The sequence below is a fragment of the Mesoplodon mirus genome, assembly GCF_964341445.2.
Source record: "Mesoplodon mirus genome assembly, chromosome: 4".
Taxonomy (NCBI): Eukaryota; Metazoa; Chordata; class Mammalia; order Artiodactyla; family Ziphiidae; genus Mesoplodon; species Mesoplodon mirus.
The window spans coordinates 187,661,156-187,683,610 of record NC_138979.1 but is presented as its reverse complement, the minus strand read 5'-3'; the positions used below and the strand labels follow the sequence as shown (position 1 = coordinate 187,683,610).

The window sequence follows — 22,455 nt, the reverse complement described above, 5'->3', positions numbered from 1 at the left end:
GTGTGCACAGACGCCCGCCCGGGCACTGGACTTTCCAGCCCCTCCCCCTTCCAGGTCCAGAAACACAGTGACCACAGTGGGCAGGACCGATGGACAGGGACCACCCCTCACCCCTGGGCCATCTGTCTGGGAGCACCCAGAGGCACAGCTGAGAAGGAACCACAATAAATATTTGTCACGAGCACTAAGTGCTCCACGTATGATAATACATTGTCTTCCCATCACCTGAAACACTACTCTGGCATTTCCAGCTAATTAGCTAAAATAAATTCCGGAAAGGGAGACAGCCTCGTAACGAAGCACAAAGGTAATTAAACGCTCCCAGGACGGCGCTGGCCAACTTGAGATCTGGCCACTGTATATTACATTTATACACACGTGTCGGGCCCTGGACCCCCAGGCCAGACCTGGCCCTGGAGGGGGATGGACATCGGCCACCCCAGCCCCATCCCCTCCCCCAAGGGCCCCAGCCTCCGAGGCTCCCCAGGCACCACAGCCCAGTCCCTGGAGCTTCTGGCTTCACTTGGCCCTGAGCCCTGTCCAGGGCGTCCTCTGTACCTGGATGAAAGGACAGGGGCCTGTCTGGTGACCCTGCCTGTGAGGAACCCAGGGAGCACCCGCACTCTAGAGGGCCTAGCGTCCTCGGGGTCTCCCAAGTGACACGGCCACAAGCCAGGGTGGCACTTCGGCAGAATAAGCCATCATGGGCCCCAGGAGGGATGTTCTGGCAGGAGGTCCCGCCACCTCACGGCAGCATCCCTCCTCACCACAGCAGAGGGTCTCACCCCACCCAGCCTGTGGTCAGCACCAGCTCCCAAAACCCCCCTAGGGACTCAGCATAACCATGTCTGCAAAGGAAGTTCAAAGCGAGCCCCAAACCTTAAGCTGGATGGACGCCGAGCACCCCCACCTGGCCCCCGGCAGCGCCAGCAGCACCCCCAAGGCTACAGGGACGGGTCAGTGGCAGAGGAGCGCCAGCCTGGAATCGTCCAGGCCCTCGCCAGGCACTGTGCTAGCGCACCACACCCTGCCACCTGCCTTGCATCTGCCCGTAGGGCAGGAACTCCTATGCATCCCTCAGAACCCAGTCCGGCCAGCCCTCTCCTTCTCCAGGCCACTCGTTGTGCCTGCCCTGGCCTCCCCCAGCCCTCAGACCTCCCCCAGCTTCCCCCAGTCTACATAGTGCTGCCCACTCCCAGAGAAACAAGGCCAGGCTCAGCTACCCAGCACCATATTCTCCCCTCCCCCAAGCTTGCATGAGCACCCTAGTGCTCAGGAACCAGGAGGCCCTGAGGGAGCCTCTACGCCTGCCCGGTCTCCGCCACGTCCACGGCACCTTGCCTGGCACATAGTAGGTGTTCAATAAATCTGTCCTCCAGGAGCACAAGGCGTGGCAGGGACACGCGGGGCTCACGGCCAGGAGGTGGGCCCTGTGCCCCAGGGCGGGGGGGGTGGTGCTGCAGGAACAGAGGGGCACCCGCTCACAGGGAACATTCCACAAGGTGGGGGGGGTCAGCCAGGCCGAGACCTGGGCAACGGGAGCCGACGCTGCTTCTCCTCCAGGCAGCTGCGGAGCTCAAGGCAAACGTGAGTGACGCGGGGCAGCCAAGGTCCCCCACAGCCTGGACGCTGCCTGCTTCCCCTGCGGCCTTACACGCACGTGACGTGCGATGCTCCCTCACCTCAAACGTCAGTCCCCTTTCTGTCACTTAACATACATGCTCCCCATGAGAGATCTAAACTCCTTTGCCGAGCAGAGCGGTGGAGGACAGGACTGATGTTAAAAGCTGCGTCACCCGCAGGGTCTGGCCTGGGTCTGGCTGAGCAACCCCCTGTGAGCAGCGCACGGACGGGGGCTCCCGGGGGCCGGGGAAGGGCTCATCCCTGCAACACCCCTGGTACCCGCTGCTCCAACTGGCCCGAGGCGGGGCCCACATCCAGCGGCCCAGGCTGGCCCATTTACGCTGGCTAGCAAGGCCGCCTGGACGGCAGGGGACAGGGCTGTGAGGTCACGGCCCCACACAGCCCTCCACCCACTCCCGCGGGGCCCAAGCATCCCACCTCCCACGCTGGCATCTCTGCCTTCAGCCAGAACGTCCGGCCCCACCAGCAATGGTGCAGGCCACCCAGCCTGCCTACGGCCGGCCGAGCCCCACACTGACCTGTCGGGGGTCCCTCACACGCCTCGGCTCCGCCGGCCCACGAGCTGCCAAGACCCGGCTCCGGCCACCGGGAGGCCGCTGCCGATTCCTGCCGGAAGCAGAGCCCAGACGCGCGAAAAGAAGTCGAGGGGGAGGGCGGCAGGAGGGAAGACCACGACACGACACAACACGGGGACAGCAGATGGTGGGGGGGCGAGGGCGGGGGTGGGCGGGCGGCCAAACAGAAAACGTGATGGAGGCGCCACAGCAGCAAGGAAAGAAAAGCATGAAGAGAGGAGAGCCTAAGGAGGGCCCACCGTCCCGGGAGGCCCCTGCAGGAGGCTCCAGATCTCTCTACAGGGTGCCCACCATGGGGCGCCAGGGTGCCAAGGAGCACGGTTTGGGGAACACCAAGCTAACCCATTCCTTAGGAGCCCTCTGGGCCTGCATCCCGTACCTGCAAGACTGTGGCCCGTGAAGGACAGCGTTCCCCAGCTCCTCAGGATAAACACCTCTCCGGGGGCCATTTCGCACCCAGAGGAAAGGTGGGGAAGCAGAGGACGGGGTGGCCAAGGGGCGGCCGGAGCTGCAGGGGGCACGGGTGGCATCATCCTCTGGGCGTGTGCTGGGCCCCCTCAAAGCTCTGCCCGGTCAGCCAGAGGGCCCCGGGCTGGGACGGTCCTAGCCTCTGCAGGTGCCTTGTCCCGCCCCCATGTCACAGAAGCACCTCACATGGAAGTGGGGGGCCATCTGTCCAACTTCCACTCCACGGGTGTGTAAACTGAGGCCCAGACGGGGTACCAGCAACGGGTTAGCCAGGTCAGAGAGACAAAGCTCCCTCCATCCCACACCGTTTCGGCCTTGTCCCCGAGGACAGGTGAGCACCCACCAGGGACCCCTGCCAGGGTTCACGGGAAGGTGGGGGGAGGCAAGCAGGCGGGCACAGAGGCAGCAGGAGCCAGGTCCCCAGGCCGGGGCCACCCAGCCTCCATGGACAGAGGGAAATCCTGGCTCCACCAAAAATGACCTCACCTCCCACTCAAAGCAGCGTGCAGCACCTCCACCAGGAAGCCCTCCATCCTCCCTGTCCAGGCCGAGCCTCCGCTGCCCCAGCCCCTGCGGCAGGCTGGGAACCCTCTGCTCCAGGTCCTCCTCCATGAACTGTGGGGCCCTGGGTAGGGCCCGGCCCGTGTCTACAAGACTAGGGAAGGTTCGCACAGGCTCTGCTAGCCTGGACCCAAGGTGGCTGCACCCTTCACCCAGTTACTCAGTCCCGCCCTCGGCCGCCCCAGGCAGTGCTACCTCTAGCCTACCGTGGGGTCAGGAGGCCAAAGCCTCAATCTCTTGGCATCTAGCAGTAAAACGAGTGCAGATGTCCTGTGAACATCTGACGGGGCCCTGCCAACATGGGGGAGACATCACAGTTCACAGCTGTGTCCCCGCGGAGCAGGCCAGGGCCGAGCACCTGGGGTGGCCCACGGGCACCTCCATCCCCCACGGCGGCAGAAGTGCCTCTGTCTGACACAGTCTGGAAAGCAACTGCCCGACTGTCCCGCTGGGCGGCTCCCACTGTCGGGAATCATCACTGGACACTCCGGACACTCCGGAGGTGAATGACCCGGAAAGGGCTGAGCTCTGTGCTCTGGACGGGGAAGTGGGCTACAGTCTCAACAATAGCGTGGCTGGCTGAGGGCTGCTCTGTCCGGACACTAGAGAGCCATGCGCACAGAATGACCCCTGGCAGCCCATGGGGCAGGCTCCCAGCCACAGCGCCTAGAACACACCAGGCCCTCTCCGCCCACCTCGCCCGCCCAGATCCAAGTCTGCCTAGAGACCATGGCACCCAGGGCCGCTGATGGGCTGTGGTGGAGATTCACAGCACGTCTCTCCAGAAGTATTTAATTCTAGAGCCTAACGTGCAGTATTTCAACATTCCAGGGCCACCTCTAATGATCAATACCCGGTTCAGGGGAAATTACCTCATCTGAGTCCAAAAGTTCTATTTATGGTTCTAATAATCTCTCTATTGATCGCCAGGACTGTTGTCTAATTATAAATCCACTCCCACCCGCCCTGATCGCAATCAATGCACACATAAAACCAACAGGGAGCCTTAAACGCTCACGTTTTACGGTGTGCAGGCCGCCGGTGGGGCTGCCCAGCTAGAGGCCAGTGACGCCACCAAGGCGCTGCGCCATCCCGCCCTCCCCCACCTCCGCTCACCCCACTCTTCCACCTCCTGGAGCCCTCAGAGCCACGGCCAAGCCCGCTCTCCACCTGCAAGACTGAGCTCGGCTCCCTCCCAGGTAAGGAGCCCCCTGGCTATTCCCAGCAGCCTCCTCTGCCCCCATACACTTCTCGCTGGGCCCACCATCTCTGACACTTCCCTCCAGGCCCAGCTCAATGCCACCTCCTCCAGGAAGCCGCCCAGCTCTCTCGAGCCACTCGGCACATTCCTCCCGGGCAGCCCAGCTCTCGGGCCAGGAGGCACCATGGGACTGGCACGGCAGAGGCTGGCCTCCCTCTTCTTGGCCTCACTCAGGACTTAACAAATGCAGGAGTCGGAAGCAGTGAGGCCACACCCAGGGTGCGTTGTCACACCAACTAGAGGCTAGTTCAGACCAGAAGTTCTTCCTGGGAGCCCCCTGTGCACCCCAGGCTACTGAGGGCCAGGGAGGCCCCAAGGACAGGGCAGCCTCGGGCAGACCAGCTCCAGCAGCGAGTCACAGCGGGCCAGCTCCCAGCAAGGGCAGGGCCTCGCCAAGGGCCACCCTGGGGGCGGCAACGTCCAGCCAGCATGTCTCAGTGCCTTCAGAGGGGCCAGCAAGCCCAGAGGCGGGGGCAGGGTGGGGGTCAGTCCCGCCCGGGGGCTGTACGGACTTTGCCCCAAGAGCTGGGGGCCCTCCTCGTGCCTCCATGTCCCACAGCCCCACAGGGCACGGAGACCCCAGGAGACGTCTGCCTCGTGTTCTATTTCAGAGACACTTGCTGGGCGAGTTGGTGCGGCTGGCGCTGTGGCGACTGGAAAGGCTTTCACAGCCACCGACCCCTCTCCCTGCCCCTGGGGCTCCATGCGGGGTGGACGGTACAGCCACCAACACCTGTGCCACACGGCCACCTGCTCCCTGCCGGTCGCGACCCCACCCCCAGCCCTGTCTCCCAGCAAGGCCTCCCCACCTCCACGCACACACACCAGTCCCTCTGCTTACAGGGTCCCTTCTACTTTGTCGCCTGGTGAGCCCCTATTCCAGGCACGGCTGGGCCCCCAGGAGAAGGCACCCAACCCCACCCTGTCGGGGAAAGGCCCTGCCGGTGCCTAGCACACCTAATCCCATGTACCACCAAACTCAAAGCAACGCCCTCCAGCGTCCCAGGAAACCCCCGATCCAAAAACCCACCCTCTCCCGACCCCCCTACCCTGGTACGCCTTCTCTTAGAAGGAAGACTGTGGGGACACAGAGGACACTTGGGAGAAACTCCCACCAGCAAAGCCCTGTGACCAAGGCGGGGCCGGGCCCCCAGCTCCGCCCTCCGGAGCTGGGGTCATCTCAGGCCGCGGGGCCCTCCCTGAGCACACCCAGCCCAGGTCCGGGGCACCCCCGGCACCCCTGGTGCCCAGAGCTGGTTCCACGGAAGCTATGCCACTGCTGTGGGTGACAATCTGGTGGGCCTGAGGAGGGGAGCCCCGGGGAGGGGGGTATCCCGCAGTCACCCAAAAAGAGGCGGCTCCTGAGAAACCAGGCCCCGTGTAAGCGGGAACGGGGTCCCCACCACCTGCAGGCCCCCCGCTACCCTCCAGGTTCTGTCACCTGTCCACGGGGCAGGGCTGTGTCACCCAGGGCTGCTGCGCTCCAGGCAGAAGAGCCTGGACGGGGAGTCACCAGGAGGAGATGTTGGATGACGGTCTGATCTTGTCCCAGCAGCCCACAGGGCCCTTCCGTCAGCCCACAGCGCCACGCATGCTCTGAGAGTGGCCAAACCGTCCCCAACCACAGGGCTGTGCCAGGTGGAAGCGATGCTCCAGGGTACACAAGAAGACCCTGCCCCCCAGTGACCTTGTAGGCTGACTTGACGAGGGCCTTGGGAATGTCTGGGGCCTCCTCAAAAGGCACAGCCCCCCTGCTCTAGGGGGAGCCGTGCTACAGGGCACCCACTGAGCTGGGCACTCAGCCCCGGAGAGCACCCAGCCCTGACCGGCTGTAAGCGTCCTGCCTGGTATCCCAGGGGGCCCACAGCCCACTGCGCCCCGGGCACTCACCAGGCACGTCGGTGGCAGGAAGCTGTTGACCCTCGAGACGCTCCACATGCCCTCTAGGCACTGCTGGGCCTGGATGGTGACCGTGCTCAGTGCCCCGCCCAGGCCGGCGGGTGCCACTGACACCTGGACGCTGGGCCCGGACGGCCAGCCCAGCCCCTTCCTCCGGTCTGGCCCCGCTCGGCCCAGCTGCCGCCCCACCGGGCCCACCGGCGCCGGTCCATCCCTCGGGCTGGCGGCGGCACCGGGGCTGGGAGGCATGAGTCCGGGGCCTCCATGGGGGGCGTCCGGGTCCTCGCGGCTGGCGGGCGCCTGCAGCAGCCGCAGAGCCTCCCGTGTGAGCTGGGTCAGGTGCGTGGTACAGACGTCACAGCGGCGCTCAGCCTCCGGGCGACACGCAGGCACCTCGTCAAGAAGCAGAGCGGAGAGGCACGGGTCCTGGGGGAACAGGGGACAAAGGGACAAAGGGATCAGTGCCTGGGTGCCAGGACTCACCGCCTGGTCCTCACGTCCACGGCGCCAGGCCAGCGTGCATGGCGGCCGCTGCACCATCCTCAGCTGACTAAAAAGCCCAGAACGGTGCCGTCGGCACACACCCAGCAGGAAATAACCATCGGGGCTTGAGAGTGAGGCTCGCGGTGCCCTTGACAACTGCCCAGCTCCTCCTGCCGTCATCACCACGCTCGCTCACGGCTAACGAGGCATTCGCACGCTCCCCGACGTGCAGCCAGCAGCCAAGGCCAAGGCCACCCGGCCAAGGAGCAGCCAGGGGGCCGGCAGAACAAGGCATCCCCGGCGGGCTGGGGGCGGCCAGCAGCAGGCCCGGCTGGAAGCAACGTCTATTCCAGAGCCAGTGGAGGTGGGGCTGGGGGGCTGGAGACCCTCCCTCTGCCTTTGCGGCGTCTCCGGCCCTGCTCCACAGGGCCGAGCTGGCAATTCCAAGTCCACGGGAAGACAGAGGCCGAGCGCGGCCAGCAGAGACAGGAGGCAAGGCTCGATGGCCTCCACGCTCCATCCCGGGCATGGACTTGGTCCCTGCAGCCCACCCCCTGCCCTGCACTGAGGGGGACACACGGGTCTAACTGCAAGCCTGGTAACCAGAGAGGGCTAAGAACAGGAGCCAGGGGAGCCCAGAGGAGGCCCTCGCCTAGCCTGGAGGTCAGGGAGGGCTTCCTGGAGGAGGTGACATCTCTGGAAGAAAGAAGAGGAGGAGGGAGCCAATCCTCCGAAGGAAGCTCACTGGAGGGAAGCCATTAAGAGCCCCATTCTCGGGGCCCAGCCGCTGCACCTCGACCCCCAGCCAGGCTCTGCCTCTGCGCCTGCCCGGGGCAGCCCTGCCGGGCTCCGGGTCTGTGCTGGGACTAGCCCCTCAGCATCCCTGCCCCTTCCCCGAGGGGCAAGCCCCAACTACAGGTGCCTGGCTGGGACATCCCCTCAGCAGGGCATGAGCCCAGCCCGGCTGTGGCTGTGGCCACCCAGGACGTTCCCAGCGCCACCTGACAGAGCCAACCCCAAATGTGGGCCTGGGTCTCCAATTTGGCCAGCTGGTGGACTCGGCCGGCCCCATCCCTCCCCGTCACCACAGCCTGGACCCGCTGCAAATCTGCAGAGCCGGGGCCTTCCCCCCTCCCTGGCCACACTTCTCCCAAAAGGTTCTAGGCAAGGCCTGGCTCCAGTCCAGCCACCCTCTTGGCCAAAAAGGGACCACGACCTCCCCAAACCCTCAGATGCAGAAGCCGTAAGCACCATGCAGAAGGGGGTGCCTCATTCATCCTAGCAGGGTTCCCCGAGCCTGACCTGTGGCCAGCCTGACCAGTGTCCACAGATGCCTGGGAGGGCTCTAGGGGGTGACAGCTGAGACACAGTGGCCTTGCCACGAAAGTACACTCTGCTGGTCCAGCATCAGCAGGCCATCGCTCTGCTTCTGTGTCCCCAGGACATGCAGACCTCGGAGATATTTCAGTTTCGGTCCAGATCACCACAATAAAGGGAGTATTGAAATAAAGCGAGTCACATGAGTTTTTTGGTTTCCCAATTATACGAGCTATGTTTACACCGCACTGTAATCTGTTCGGCGCGCAACAGCATTGTGTCTAAAAAAAACAATTTAACGTTAAAAAACAGCACGGATTTAAAAATGACGCTGTCAGAAAAACAGCGCTGACAGACTCGCTGGACACAGCGTTGCCACAAGGCCTCGGCTCGCAGAAAACACCGCACCTGTGAAGCGCAGTAAAGCAAAGCACGTCCAACCGGGTGTGTCTGCGCGGCCCCACGCTCCCGGCACGCTCGGCCATCGAGCTGCCCCCTCACGTGCCCCCGGGCAGGCCTGGTCGAACGACAGCGTGACCCCAGCCAGTCCAGGCCTTGCCAGCTACCTGATTTACGGGCCGCTCCGGAAGGCCTGGCTTTTCTCCAGCTGGGGCTGGCGGGCCGCAGAGCCTCGGAAGCGCCCGGAATATCTGGTCCCAATCAGTGACACCACCCCCGCCTGCTGCTCCCCCGTGGGGCCCCGAGGAGGCCCGGAAACGCCGCGGGGACCCCACTCGTGTTGCCCGTGGGCCACAGATGGAATCCAGACGGCCCAGCCACGCCTGGCTCACACGGGCCGGCTGTCACTCCATCCCCCACCCCCAACCCTGCCAGTTTTCCAGGCCCGGCCCTGATGACTCTGGTTTTTCCACTCAGCGGGAGGCAGCTAATGGTGGGCTGGTGAGAGGGCAAGGGAGGGCGGGCCCGCTAAAGCCATTAACCGACTTGAAAGGCGGCCCAGACCCCGCCCGGCCCAGGCCCAGCTGCCCATTGTTCTAGGGCCTCCGCTTCTGGGGAACCCTGGCATCCCCTCCACGGCCTGCACAGGAGGAGGCAGGAGGCAAGTGGGAAGCGTAGGGCATGGGGGGCTGCTAACGGCCCTGGGCCCGCACCAGACCCCCACCGCACGGCCACGGCAGCCCCCAGCCCGAGCCCCGCCCCGAGCCGGTCCCGAGGAATTCAGGTGGGGCGCCAGGGAGGCCCCAGCAGCCCCAGGCCTCAGGCTCTGAGCATCAAAGCCCCACGTGGGAACCACAGGGGTCTGCTCTGGGGGGAGAGAGCCCCCCAAGCTCAAGCACCCCCCGCACAGGGAGACAAGCCCAGGGCTGCCCGGTCACCTGCTCGGTGAGCCAACTGCAGGGGTTTCCGCGCTCGTGGCGCCCCCACAAGTCCTGCTTCACAAGTTCCCAGGAGGGCCAGGCCCAACACACCCGGGCCCACCCCATGGCTAAAGCCCCCTTGAGGGGCCAGGCACCCCCTTGCAGCGCTGGCAGCCAAGCCCACCCCCTGGGGGACCCTCACATCATCACTGCCGAAGGCCTGGCCGATCCCCCGGGCCTCGAGGGGCTCCCGGCATGGGGCAGGCCCGTCTCTCCAACCTCCGTCTTTTGTCACACACGTGAGATGGCGAAGGCCAACAGGAGGAGGGACCGGCCTGGGGTGACCACACGGAGAGCCCAGTGGACCCTGAGCCCCTCAGGCCAGGCAGCAGCGGCGGGGCCAGTGCAGGGGCCAAAGCGGCTGCTCGGGCGGCAGCTGGGCCACTGAGCAGCCTGGGACAGTCACTGCACGCTGGTCACTCAGAACCACAGCCCACACTGGGGGGACCGGCCTGGGGGCCGCAAGCTTTGGGCAGGACAGGCCTAGAGCCAGGATCCCCGCCCCCCGCACCCTGGCCCAGCGCTCAGGGCTCCAGGGAGGGGGTTTCTCCTGGGAGCTGGCATGGGCCACCCCCAGGACGGGCACCCTGGACCCCAGAAGGTGAGGGGTGACGGCACCTTCCACACCACCTGCCGACCCATGGGCAGCCCTCAGGGAGACAAAGGCCCCTCCCCGCTCCTCAGCCACCCCTTCCCCCAGTGCAGCCAATAATTCTCAGACCCCAGCACGGGGCGGGGAGCTGGGGGAGGCCTGGGCAGAGCAGCCCTCCCTCCCCTGGGCCTGGTCTCCTCTCCCAGCCCTGGGGCAGCTCCTGGCAGCTCCAGGGTCCACAGGCCCAAGTTCCAGAATCTTAACCCCTGAAAGCCCCGGCCACCGTGCAGCCTGGCACCCACCCCTCCCCTCCGGAGCCCAGCAACTTCAGAAAGACAGTAGTTTTCCTGCTGCAAAATATTACTTTTAGTTTCCTCTTTGTGGCCTAATTAAACAGATATTTTACTTGCATTGGAAAATGTTTTTCTTAATTTGATTCAATTGAGCATTGCGTACCAGCTACCCTGCATGCTGCCTGGCTTTCAGGGAGCTTCCCCGCACTTAAAAATGATGACTTCTCATTCTTCGCTTTGTTTCTGGGTCTCCAAGTTGCTTTAAGTAATCTTTCCATTTGCTCCTGTGAGGGAGTCCTGGAGGGGGCCGCACTGCCCCACCATCACCACCAAGAGAGGCTTCCCCAGCCCGGCCAGCCAGGCCGCCCCGCAGGGCAGGAGGGGAGATGACCAGGAGCCCCCCACCCCACCGCCATGGATGCCCCCCTGGGAGGGGGTGGGAAGGGGCTCTATTCCCCAATTCAGAAAAGACCCCAGGCCGCAGGGCTATGAGGCGACCCTCTCTGAGCCCCCATCACCCCGTCTTTTAAAAGGGGGCCCTGGCACCCACTGGCAGGGCGGCTAGGAGAGCACACGGGCCCAGAGGCCAGGCACACGGTCAGGCTCGACAAGCAGGCGCTGAGCAAGGTCCCACCCACCACAGCTCCCTCCGCCCCATCCTCCCTTCTCTCCACAAACAAAGCAGCTGGGCCGTGACCCCGCGTGGCCCCCTTTTCCGGAGTTGACAACAGGTCCAGGAAGGGACCCCTGGCTGCCGGGCCGGGCGCTGCCCTCCCAGGCTCTGCTGTCGAGGACATTCCCAGGTCGCGTGCAGCGGGCTCGGTTTCCAGCCACACCGCAGCCATCCCAGGCCCTCCCTCCCTCCCTCCCACCCAGCCAGAGCCTCACCAGGGGCCCGGCCCCCAGCCCCAGGCCCCACCACCTGCTGGGTCCAGTGGGATGCCTGGAGACCCAAACCCGACCCTCCCTCTGCCAGCCAGGCTGCCAGAGACCACCCCGGCCTGCAGGCCTGCAGCTCTGAGGCCCCAAGCTGACACAGGGGGAGGGGCAGGGAGGCCGCAGCCTGGCCCACCCCGCGCTGCCCGGCACCCATCCCCAAGGCTCTGTGCCAGGCGCCAGCCAGCTGGCCAGCTCGGGGCACACACTAGCTCATTGAGACCTCCTCCCCTCAATGGCTTCCCTATCCTCCACATGAGGCCACACAAGGGTGGCGGGGGCCCGGGGGGCTAAAGGCCAGACAGGCAGGACGGCCTCAGCGGGTGAGGATGGTGGAGAAGCAGCTCCATCAGGACATCCGCCACGGGGTGGGAGGGGGTGCCTGGAGCCCAGCCAGACATAACCTTCAGTCTGACTGTCCACCTCTGGATGCGAGCACAGCCTGTGGACCTCAGTTTCCTCATTTGGACAACTGGCCGTGGCAGATAGCACCCCGCAAGCCCAGCCATGGCCAGGGCCCCCAATGCCACTTGGGGGGCTCTGAGCCCCGGCAAAAGGGGCAGGTGCAGAAGCCGAATGGGGCCCCTGCCCCCAGGTGGCCCCAGATACCGTGTTCTCCTGCACACAGGGCCACCCGCGCCCGCCAGGCCCTCTGACAAGGCTGCCAGAAGAGCCCGGAACTACGGCTCTTTATCAGAGGGCTTCCCAGGACACCCTAGGCCCCACTTCTACTCCAGGGCTGGAGCGCAACTGCACTCCACCCCACCTCCCGACCTTCGACCTCATCCTGCTTTCCCCTTGTCAACCTACAGGGCACCCAAGACACAGTCTCCACGTGTGCTCCGGGCATCCCCATCCTTGAGCTCTTGATGCTCCACCCCTGGAGACCCTCACCCCATCTCTGAGCTAATTCCAGCCCAGATCAAATACCATCTCCTCCAGGAGGTCCTCCTGGGTGCCCCTTTCCAGAGCCCTCCCTCCCAGAGCACTTTGGTTAAGAGCACAGACTTCAGAGGCAGAGAAGCCAGGGTGCGTGGCCTCGGGCAAGTCACTCACACCCGTGTGTCCGCTATTTCCTCCCCTGGCGCATGGGGTGGTGGAGCCAAGCACATAATTCCCAGAGGCCTGCTCCCTGGTGACTGGTTTTGAACAGGCCAAGTATGTGGGGCTGGCGGGGATTCCAGGAAGCAAAACTGGGCTGTGGCCTTGCACCGAGGCTGTGTGGGGGAGGATGGGGACAGGGAGCCTAGAACGGGACAGTTAGGAAGGAGTCGACCCTGCAGCCCACACCCCCGCACAGGGCACGGGGCAGGGCAAGCGCCCGGCACGCTCCACCCGGAAACAGAGGGAGTTGCGCAGGCCAGCATCCATCACACGGGATCAGAGGTGAATGTACACGGCGGTGTAAGGACATCCACCCGAGGTGGACACAGCAGCCTGTCACTGGGCCGTGTAGGACCATAAATCCGCCAGCCCCAGGCACCCAGCTGAGCCCACCCACCCCTGCCCCAGCCCAGCGCCCACAGCCGAAGCCTGGGATGCTGCCCAGGGTGGGCAGGGACCAGACCAGATGAGTCCGGGGAGTCCTCCAAGGAGCCCTGCAGTCCACGTGGGTCCCTCGGCCACAAAACGTAGCACCAGAAGCGAAAGCGCCCCTTCACCCGGAGGGGTCCAGAGTGTCCACTCAGCCCAAGGACACTGTTCCCAGACAGGGCAGCTGAGGCCCTGCCAAGAAGCGACCATGCCACAGGAGCTGGGGCCACAGGAGCTGGGGCCACAAGAGGTGGGGCCACAAGAGGTGGGGAGAGAGGCTTGTCCGCCACGCGTCCACCCAGCGGGAAGGGAGATCATGGGGCTCAGAGGTCAGGGCTCAGGGGTGGATGACCAGAGAGCAGCTCCCAGAGGCTCCCAGCCAGCCCAGACTGGCTGCTTCCAGAAACCTGACAGGGGACAGCCTGGCCCTGAATGCCACCCCCCACCGCAGGGGTTCCCCGTCCCCAGGAAGCAGACAAGTGGACGGAGGCCAGACGCACTGAGGGACACTCGATCCACTTCTATCCTGTTTATTTATTCATACCCCGCACCTTCTTGCACAAAAACTGCAGTGGCTTCCAGGAACTACTCAACATAAATTGGAAGTAAAACCACGTGGCTAGAGACAGTCATGTTAGAGCAGCTAGGAACGATCAGTTCCCACAGACGTGTGAGAAAGGGCCCATGCAGTTGGCGGAAGCTGAAGACTGCATTTGCTGTGAGCTTCCTGGCAGGCAAAGGAAAAAGGAAACTAGACTTTCCTTGTCATTCAAGACAACAACCAGCTCTTCCGACTGCCAAGTAAACGATCCCTTCAGGACACTCGAGGGAGCCTTGAGAAGGCCCCAGACCCCCTCCTTTAAGCCATGCCAGACCAAGACAAGCCCCCGGCAAGGCACTGAGCAGCCTGAGGTACAGGGGTGACACTCTGACACTCCCCTTTTCAGCAGAGAGGCAGTGAGGAAAGTCACCACAACTCACTCCCCTGCTCAGCCCCAGTGCTGACTGCAGCTGGACTCCCCTCAAGAAGCTCCCTCCTGCGAGACACAGAGCTCCCTTCCCCAGACCCCGGCCAGCCCCCAAAGCCCCATCTCCGCTTCTGGCTGACATTCAGAGGGCAGGTGTTCAGGACCCGAAGCTCAGTCCCGCCCCCACTGCCCACCTTCTCCCCCCGAAACACCCGACCAGCAAGGACCCAAGACGGGCACACGGATGGGACCAAAGGAAGTTCTCAGGGACAGCAAGGGACACCAGCTAGACCACTGCCCACCTAGGGAGGAGGGGGCCAGGGCAGGGTGTGGAGGGGCCGGCCGAGGTCTCGCAGAGGCCAGGTGGCAAGGCAAGGCCTGAGCGGCCTCCTCCCTCCTCCTGCCCAGGCTTGGTCCCCGCAGCCTGATCCGCCCCCTGGCTGAGTCATCAGTCCCCTACCAGCTGGGAGACTGCCCAGCAGCCAGCCCCAGGGAGCACCAGCCCCTCTCACACCTCCCAGCTGCCTCTGGAGCCTGCCAACACCTGGCTCAGCTGGAGAATGCTGCTGACACCAGGTGCCCCGCCCCGGGGAACCCCCCCAGAAGCTGGTGGAGCTCAGGCCAGGCTCCAAACAGCATGGGGGACAGGGGCCCAGGGACCGTGACCCCAGGTGGCAAATGTCCAGCACCAGCTGGGCCAAGCCCCTGCCCCCCCGGGACCCCACCATGGCACACCAGTACGATCAGAGCTGGGGGCAGTGGGGACAGACCACGCAGGCTTCCTGGGGGTGGTGACAGAGGCCCACCACTCCTGAGCCAGGCCCCAGAGAGAGATGGGAGTGTCTCCAAGCCTCTAGCCTTAGGAGCCTGGTCACATCACCCCGAGCTGTGCCCGGGGTGAGCCCACAGCCTCCCGGCAGCCTTCAGACTCACTGTCCAGCTTGGCGAAAAACACGAACCAGTGCTGGGGCTGCATGGGTGGGCAGTGGTTCTGGAATTCGCAGGGTGGGGGAGGACGAGACCCCCCTGCCCGGGTGAGCGAGAGATTCGCAAGATCGAAAGGAGAACTGATCACTTTCCCCATCTGAGCACTAATCAATTCAGTGCCGTATTGACACGTGGAAGTCACGGGTTCCAGAAGAGTCACCACCTCCACGCGACGAATCTGGGCGGCAGCTGGAGCAGATCCCCGAGCAGGACCCCTGCCCCCCACGGCTGCAAGGGGCTGGGGACCACCATCCTCCACAAGGGCCTCATATGGGGCGGTGGGGGAGAGCCAAGATCCAGTCCAGCAGCCCTCGGGGTGAACACAGCAGGGCGTGGGAGGCAAGATCTGGTCACTCAGTCATTCGACAAACGTTTCTGGGTGATCCAGACCCCGTGCCGGCCCTGACAGAGCTCCTGGCCTGGGGGTAGCACACTGGCCACAGAGACCACACAGTGGTCGTGCAGTGTGGGAAGGGCTGAGAAAAGGCAGGGCCAGGTGGCAGCAGGGGTAGCCTCGGGGAGGACGGTGGAGATGTGGGGGAGGGAAAGCTCAGGGGAGGGGAGGGGAGGGGAGGAGAGGTTCACTGCACATGGAGGGCCGCCAGGCTCTGTGCCAGGCGCTCAAAGTGAGGCCACTCAGTGAGGTCTGAGTCCCCCACCACCGTCAGCTGCCCAAGCGGGGCTCAGGGCAACTCAGGCTGTGCGGTTCCACCAAATGAGTATGGGGCGGGGGGTGGGGGAGAAGTCTGCCAAAGGGGCACGGCGGGGGAATCTGCCACAGGGGCACGCGGTGGGGGGAGTCTGCCACAGGGGCACGCGGTGGGGGGAGTCTGCCAAAGGGGCGCTGTGGCAGACCACCATGCAATGCAGAAGCGGCCCCGTGCCCAGGGGCTGTGCCTGTCGGGGGGCCTCGGTCTGGCCTCAGTCTGGCAGGGCCCAGCTGGACAGCAGGACCCAGGACTGGCCAGGGACCCTCCTGAGGGCCCCACGGTTCAGAGAGTCCCCTCTGGCTGCCCTGAGGGTGGGCAGCTGTGGGTGGGCTGGGCCGGGGGACAATGAAAGGGGCCTGCAGGAACTTGGTGACCAGTTTGCCAGGGAAGGCTGGGGCCTCAGGTTCTGACTCGGGGGATGGAGTGGCCAGTGCTAAGCTGGAGGGCGCTCAGTCGTGGAGGAGAGGAAGGTCTGGCTTTGGTCCCTGGGTGGGGGGTTCTGGGAGCTCCCAGGAGAGGCCCCTCGGAGGCATGGGCAGGGAGGGCAGAGCAGGGAACTGGCAGGACCACCCGGGGAGGCCAGGGCAGGGGGAGGGGGTCTGGGGAGCAGCAGGGCATCTGCAGCGGGGCCCACGGGAGGAGCGGCCCACGGAGGCCACAGGACAGTCCGAAGGGCATGCTCCAGGCCACACAGGCGTCCGACGGGGTCACTCAGAGACAAGGCCCTGGACCTTGGTGAGAGCAGAGGTGGCTCTGGGGAGGCCCAGAGGCCCCAGCCTGGCATCCCCTCCACAGCCCGGCCCACCGCCCCTCTCAGTTCAGGCAGGACGGTCTCTGGGCTCCAAGCTGGGCAGGCAGAGCATGTTCCCTCCCCCAGGGACACTGGGGCTCAAAAGCAGGGGGCACAGTCCTATCTGCTCCGCATGGATGAGGTCCCTGGGTGGGAACCACAGTCATCCTCACTGCCCAGGTGGGGAAACTGAGGCAGGCGCAGGGAGAAGGGAGCAGAGGCAGCAAGGGAGAGGCGGGCCCTCCACCCAGGCCGCCCGCCCACCTCCCATGGGCACCGAAGACCTGGGCACAGCATGACCCCCGAGCCCACATCCCAGCAAAAGCAACAAGGGCTGAGGCATACGGGCCAGCCTGTGCCAGACGCGGCCCAACACACCTGTGAAAGGGGTGCGAAGGTGGTCCCAGGTACAGAGAGGGAAACCGAGGCCACGAGCTCTCAGCGAAATTGCCCAAGGCCCCACAGCCCGGAGCTGTCAGCTGGCAGGAGGGTGGGCTAGAAGCCAGCAGGGAGTCGAGCCCTGGCAGGGATGCCTCAGGCAGAGGATGGGGTGGCTGTGATCACGTCCCTCAACCCTTGCAAGCCTCCCTCCCACCTGAGACCAGGCAGGGACCCCAGGGGCAAGGGCCTCTCGGCCAAGCTAGGGTCCCAGCTCCACCCTCACCCCAGGCCATGGGAGCCCAGCAAGCCACCTCCGGTGCGGGGCCTCCCCAGATGCCCCAAGCATGGGACTAAGTGAGATGACAGCCAGCAAAGTTCTCTGTAAACTGTGAAGTGCCGTTCTCACAAAGCTCATCTCCTCACAATGAGAAAGAAGAAAGGGTCCCCTAGGGAAAATTCTAGACCACAAACTCTACATTCCAGTGCCTTGTCAGCCTCAGAGCAGAGCCCAGTGCCCCTGGACCATCGGGCCAGACTCCTGGGAGGACCCCCTGGGGCTCACCCAGAGCCGGGCACACACGGGTCCCCCGGCTGCCCCAGCCTCCCTCCCAAACTAAAAGCAGAAGCAGCTGCACAAGCCCATCCCGGGCACCATCCCCCCAGCCTGCCCTGCGGGAAGCTCTGGGGCAGGCCAGGTGAGCCTGCAGGCTGTGTGCGCATCAGCCGGGGTCACACAGGACAATGACACCCACCAAGGCCCCAGCCACCTTGTCCCACGTCCCACAGCCAGGGTGGCTCAGCCCAAGGGCCTGAAGCCCCCTTGGGCCCATTCCCACCCTCTCTGGAGAAACAGTGGATGATGGGGCCCTCCCTTCCTCAGGCACAGCACCCTACAGGTTGGACAGCACCCCAGAGGCTACCCCCATCTGACAAAGGAGGAAATGCAGCGGGGGAAGGGGCCAAAGAGATCAACAAAGCCAGAGACCCTGGTCTGCTGCGTGAACAGGCCGCTGGGGGCCAGGGACAGCTGGGGAAGGGGGTGAGCCCTCACCTGGCACCGAGGGGTACCCAGTGTCAAACGCCAAACTCGAGGAGGCCAGGGGAGGTGGGAGGTGAGCAGTCTGGGGGGTCCAGGGCCTTCCCTGATGCGCTGTGTCTGCAGGAGAGGACCACCGAGACCTCCCAGGTGAGGGACCCCGAATCCACCAGCCACTGGGGTGACCTGCAGCTCTCTCCACCAGGATCCCCTGCCCACCTGCGACCCACCGGTCACATGTCCAGCACCACCAGGCAAAGCCCAGCTCAGTCACTAAAGCCTCTCCTCTCTCTGGCCTCAATTGCCCCTAAGGGGTAGTAAGATGGCCCTGTGGCCCTGTCAGGCCCCCAGGAGTCTAGCCCAGAACACCCTCTCCGGGGGCTGTGAAGGTCTTCTCATGTCTTTTCAACCAGATTCAGGCCATCTGGGGCACAGAGCGTGGCAAGGCTGCACCCTGCTCAGGGCAGCAGATGCGGGAGCGTGCAGCCCCACCCCAGGACGGGCCACAGGTCCCCTCCCCTGACCGCAGAGCAAGGGTGCCCAGGACACAAACCAGACTCACATCCCCACTCCCAATGCCACGGGGAACACCGCTGGACCCCAGGAGGCCAGGGTCTCCCCCAGACCGCAGGGCCTCCTCAGAGAACTATATTTAGATTCAATGGGGATTATGCAGGCTTACTTCCCAGGACAGCTTTCAGAAAGGCTGCAGGTCAGGCGGGAAGGGCTTCCTCTGGAGACCCCCCCCCCCAGCCCCCAGCTTCCCAGGCTGTGCAAACTTCCAGAGCGCATTGTTCCTGGAACAATGGTCCCCGCTCCTTCCAAGACCAGGGCAAGCCCATTGGCTGCAGAATTCGGCAGAGCCCCCTCCCCTGGCCAACACCTTGGCAGCTGGGGCTGGAGCCTGGGGAACCAGATGGGTGGCCACTGCCTAAACTGGCAGAGCCCCAGGCTGTGAGCCATACGCACCTCTTATCCATGGCCCTGGGAGGGGACAGGGAGGGCCCCCCCCCTCACAGCAGCTGGCCCACCCTCTGGCCCTCCAAGCCCTCCTGCCCCAGGTGTGCAGTTTCCAGACACTTGGCTGGGGGCCCAGGTGCCCCAAGGGCGACAACGCACCAAATAACCTCTTGCCGCTGGCAAGGCAGGAGCTGTCCCGCCCGGGGTGGAGGCCCTGCCATCTCCCCCTCTTCTCCCTCTCCCAAACACACACTAGGCTTCCAGCTGTGGGACATCTGCAGCAGAAACGCCCGCCCAGCCCCTCCGATCAGACAGTGGGACCCTCTTAGGATGAAACGCCCCAACTCACACACAAGGTGTTAACACACGGGAAACCGAGGCCCAGAGAAGGGAAGGGATTGGCACCAAATCCACGGTGGAACCTCGCCTCCCTCCGGGCCCCGAAGACTCCCAAGTTCCAGCCTGGGACCCGTCCCAGGGGCCGGCCTGAGGAAGGGTCACTTACCCGGAGGGGTGTCCCGGGCCCGCCGACCAGCTTCCACGCCTGTCGCTTGAGCTCGGCGAGCTTCGTGTGGCAGTGCCGGCACCAGCCGCCTCCACCGGGCGAGTGGCCCTGCTCCGCGCCCGCGCCGGCGCCCTCGGGCGCAGGGCGGCTGCCGCATGGATCCTGTTCGGGCCCGGCGGTCAGCCTCTTGCGGGGGGGCACCTCCAGCAGCTGCAGCGGCTCGCGGGCCGGGCCGCCCTCTGCCACCTGGGGGGGGGGCAGAAGAGGACAGTGAGCTTGGGCCGCTGGGCGGCGCCACCCCGGTACCCAGCACCGGAGACTCCAGACCTCTGAGCGACCCAGCCCGAGTGACACACTCGACAAAGTTACGAGCGCTGGGCGCGAACCTGCAGCGCGCCGTGTTCTTCCATCCCGGGAGGTTTTCATTGCCCGCCCCCCCCCCAGCAGGAAGCCCGTCGCCACCCGCGCTCCGCTCCAGGCCCGGCCCCCAGGGGGCGCCGCGCACCCTGCCAGTGTGCTCTGCGTCCCGGGCTCGGTCCCGGGCCGTCCGCCGCCCCCCGTCGCCCTCCTCCCTCTCGGGCCCCGCTGCGCGTACCGCGGGCTGCGCCGCACACAGGGGGGCGCCGCGGCTGCCCATGGCCGGGACGCAGGAAGGGCTGGGCCGTCGCTTCGGGGCCACGAGGGCTCTCCAGGGTCGCCGCGGCTACGTGATCCGGCCTGGGGACGCCCCCATGGCCCGGCCGGCCGCTCCGAAGTTCGCGGCGCAGGCAAGTGGCGGAGAGCGCGGTGGCTGCGGCGGCGAGCGCGCTCGGAAACGAGGGCGGGGCCGGGGGCTCCGGGGGCGGGGAGGGGCGGGGCTCCGGGAGAGCTGTCCCGCCCAGCCCAAGCCCTTGCTCTGCAGTGTGTGGGGGAGGGGGTCCCGCAGCGCCGCGCGGCCGCACCCACTCCGAGGCCCCCAACCTGTTAGGCGAGTCCCAGCCCGAGGGAGGGGCGCTGAGGGCCGCGGTGAGATGCCCCGTACACGCGCGCGTATGCGCCTTCCCGCTCCTCTCCTGGAACACTGGGGTCCCCTGGGAGGCCCCAACCCACTCGTCACTTTACAGGCGAGAAAACTGAGGCCACGGAGGGGAAGGTCTTGCCCAAGGTCACACAACAAAGTGGAAGGGAACCCCGGCCCCCAGGCTCCCGATCGCTTTTCCCTGAAAATCCAGCGCACTCCGCGTGTCGGTGGCCACACTTTGGGTCTAACTGTCACGCGTGGGTGAGTATCGCCGGGCTCTGCGTCTCGGAACATGCAGCGCCCATGCCAGTGTATCTGTGCCTAGGCGTGTCTGCAAACGGCACGCGAGTCTTTGCAGCCGCGCGTGTGCAAGAAGGCCGGTGTGCGCGCCGTGCGCCCGGGAAGAGGGAGGAGGTGGCCCTGGGGGTGTGCGCGGGACCTGTTGTCAGCCGGCCGGGCAGATGGGAACTTAGCTCCGGAATTAATTGCCTGTTAGTCTCCGGCTGGGAGGTCGCCCCCCTTCTCCGGCGACCAGTTGCTCCCGCTCCAGCTCAGCCCTAAGTGTCTTCGCTATCCGAGGCGGCAGGCGGCTCCGGGTTCGGCTCTGGGTCAGCCAGAAATCCAGGGTCGGGCTCCGCGGGCGCGGCCACCCGGTTTCTCGCGACGCGAGCGCCCCCTGCTGGCCGCCGCGCACCCGCCGCCGCGTGGCTCGGAAGAGGCCCCGCGCCACATGTCCGGGGCGAAGAGGCGCGCCGGGGGAGGGGGGCTAGAAGGAGCGGAGCCAGAGCAGAGGGCGGCTGGAAAACCGCGGCCCAGGCGTAGACCCCAACCGCAGCTCCCCGGCACGCAGTGAGACCCTCACACAGATTCGAGCCGCTCCCCGCCTCTCCTGAGCCCCTCAAAGCGACTCCTTCTTTATGTTTTGCCCACCCTCCCTTTCACTTGAAAGGTCCTCTCCACCTACACACTCACTCCCCAGAAAAGAGTGGAGCGGGGTGATCTGCCCCCCAACCCCGGCTCTCCCAGTTGTTCTTGGCCTGCAAATCGGCGAGGGGAGCATAAAGTGGGCAGAGGGTCCCCACTCTCACTCCACGGTCCCACGTCGTGCAGCCCCTTTCCACTCGGCCTGGAGGCCGAAGCTCTTCCCCTTTCCTAGCTCCTCGAAGCCTCCTGAAGGAAAGGGGCGTCACCCCGTCCGGATCTGGTTACGGCGGGACATGGCAGCCCCCGCCCCTCAACTGCTCTGGGACACAGACACACACATACGCAGGCCCGGGAAGCGCGACTCTGTAGCACGCCGACGCACACACTCCTCACCTGCACCTCCGGAAACACATCGGCCCCAGGAGCCCTTGTCCTATGCCCGGGGCCGGCCACACCCGCAACTTCGTTTGTCCGCGCGGCTGCGGCGCTTCCAGAAGCACACGCTCACACCCTACACCCGGGTTCCCGGGGACAGCCAGACACAGCCCCGCGGAACCTGGACCACCTCGGGACTCGGGATCAGCCGCGAGACCCGCGGCCCCCTGCCTCGCCCTCCCCAGCAAGGCGCGCGGTGGGACTCGGAGTCCCCGCGCTGCGATCTCCTCCCTCGCCGACAGTCCCCCGCTCAGGACGCCGCGCTGAGGGGAGAGAGAGAGATGGGGCAGCACTAAGGGGGAAAAGTGCGGCCCGGCCTGCGCGACGCTGCTCGGGACCTGCCGCCTCTTTCCCGGCGCCGCACCCTGAGCCGCGGGAGCCGCGCCGCAAAGTCGCGGGACGGCGCCTCTGCCGCCAGCCGGGTCCCGCCGCCCGGCCCTCACCTTGGCTCGGCGCCGCAGGAGGTGGCTGGTGAACCCCAGAATGATCTCCGAGTCCAGGCAGAGCGCCCCCATCTCCAGCAGGCTGGGCGCCTTGCGGGGCGCGCCGCGGGGCGGCTCGGGCGGCCCTGGCAGCGCCATGGAAGAGCGGAGCGCGGGGAGCGCCGCCGCCGCCGCCGCCGCCGCGCCGCCGCCGCGCCGCCGCCGCCGCCTCCCCGCCCGCGCGCTCACTAGCCGCGCGCCCGCCTCCGCCGCGCCCCGCACGGCGCAGGGCAGCCCGCCAGGTGCCCAGTCCTCCGTAGCCCGCGTCGGCGGCCCCTGCGCTGGCTCCGCGCCGCGCGCCCCCGCGCTCCGGCCCCGCCCGCCCGCGCCGACAGC

At 65.8% G+C, this 22,455-nt stretch overlaps 1 protein-coding gene across 1 annotated transcript in view; it reads right to left on the bottom strand.

Annotated features, from left to right (window-relative positions):
• Positions 1–20,011, bottom strand: part of KIF26A (kinesin family member 26A) — a 40,233-nt gene extending 20,222 nt beyond the window's left edge. Inside the window, exons 1-3 of the mRNA XM_082618322.1 lie at positions 19,874–20,011; positions 19,279–19,524; positions 6,400–6,834 (exon numbers count right to left, since the gene is read on the bottom strand). Of these exons, the coding sequence (XP_082474448.1) occupies positions 6,400–6,834; positions 19,279–19,524; positions 19,874–19,915 (723 nt within the window). The 5' untranslated portion in view covers positions 19,916–20,011. The remainder of the gene's footprint in view (positions 1–6,399; positions 6,835–19,278; positions 19,525–19,873) is intronic.
• Between the last annotated feature and the right edge of the window lie 2,444 nt (positions 20,012–22,455).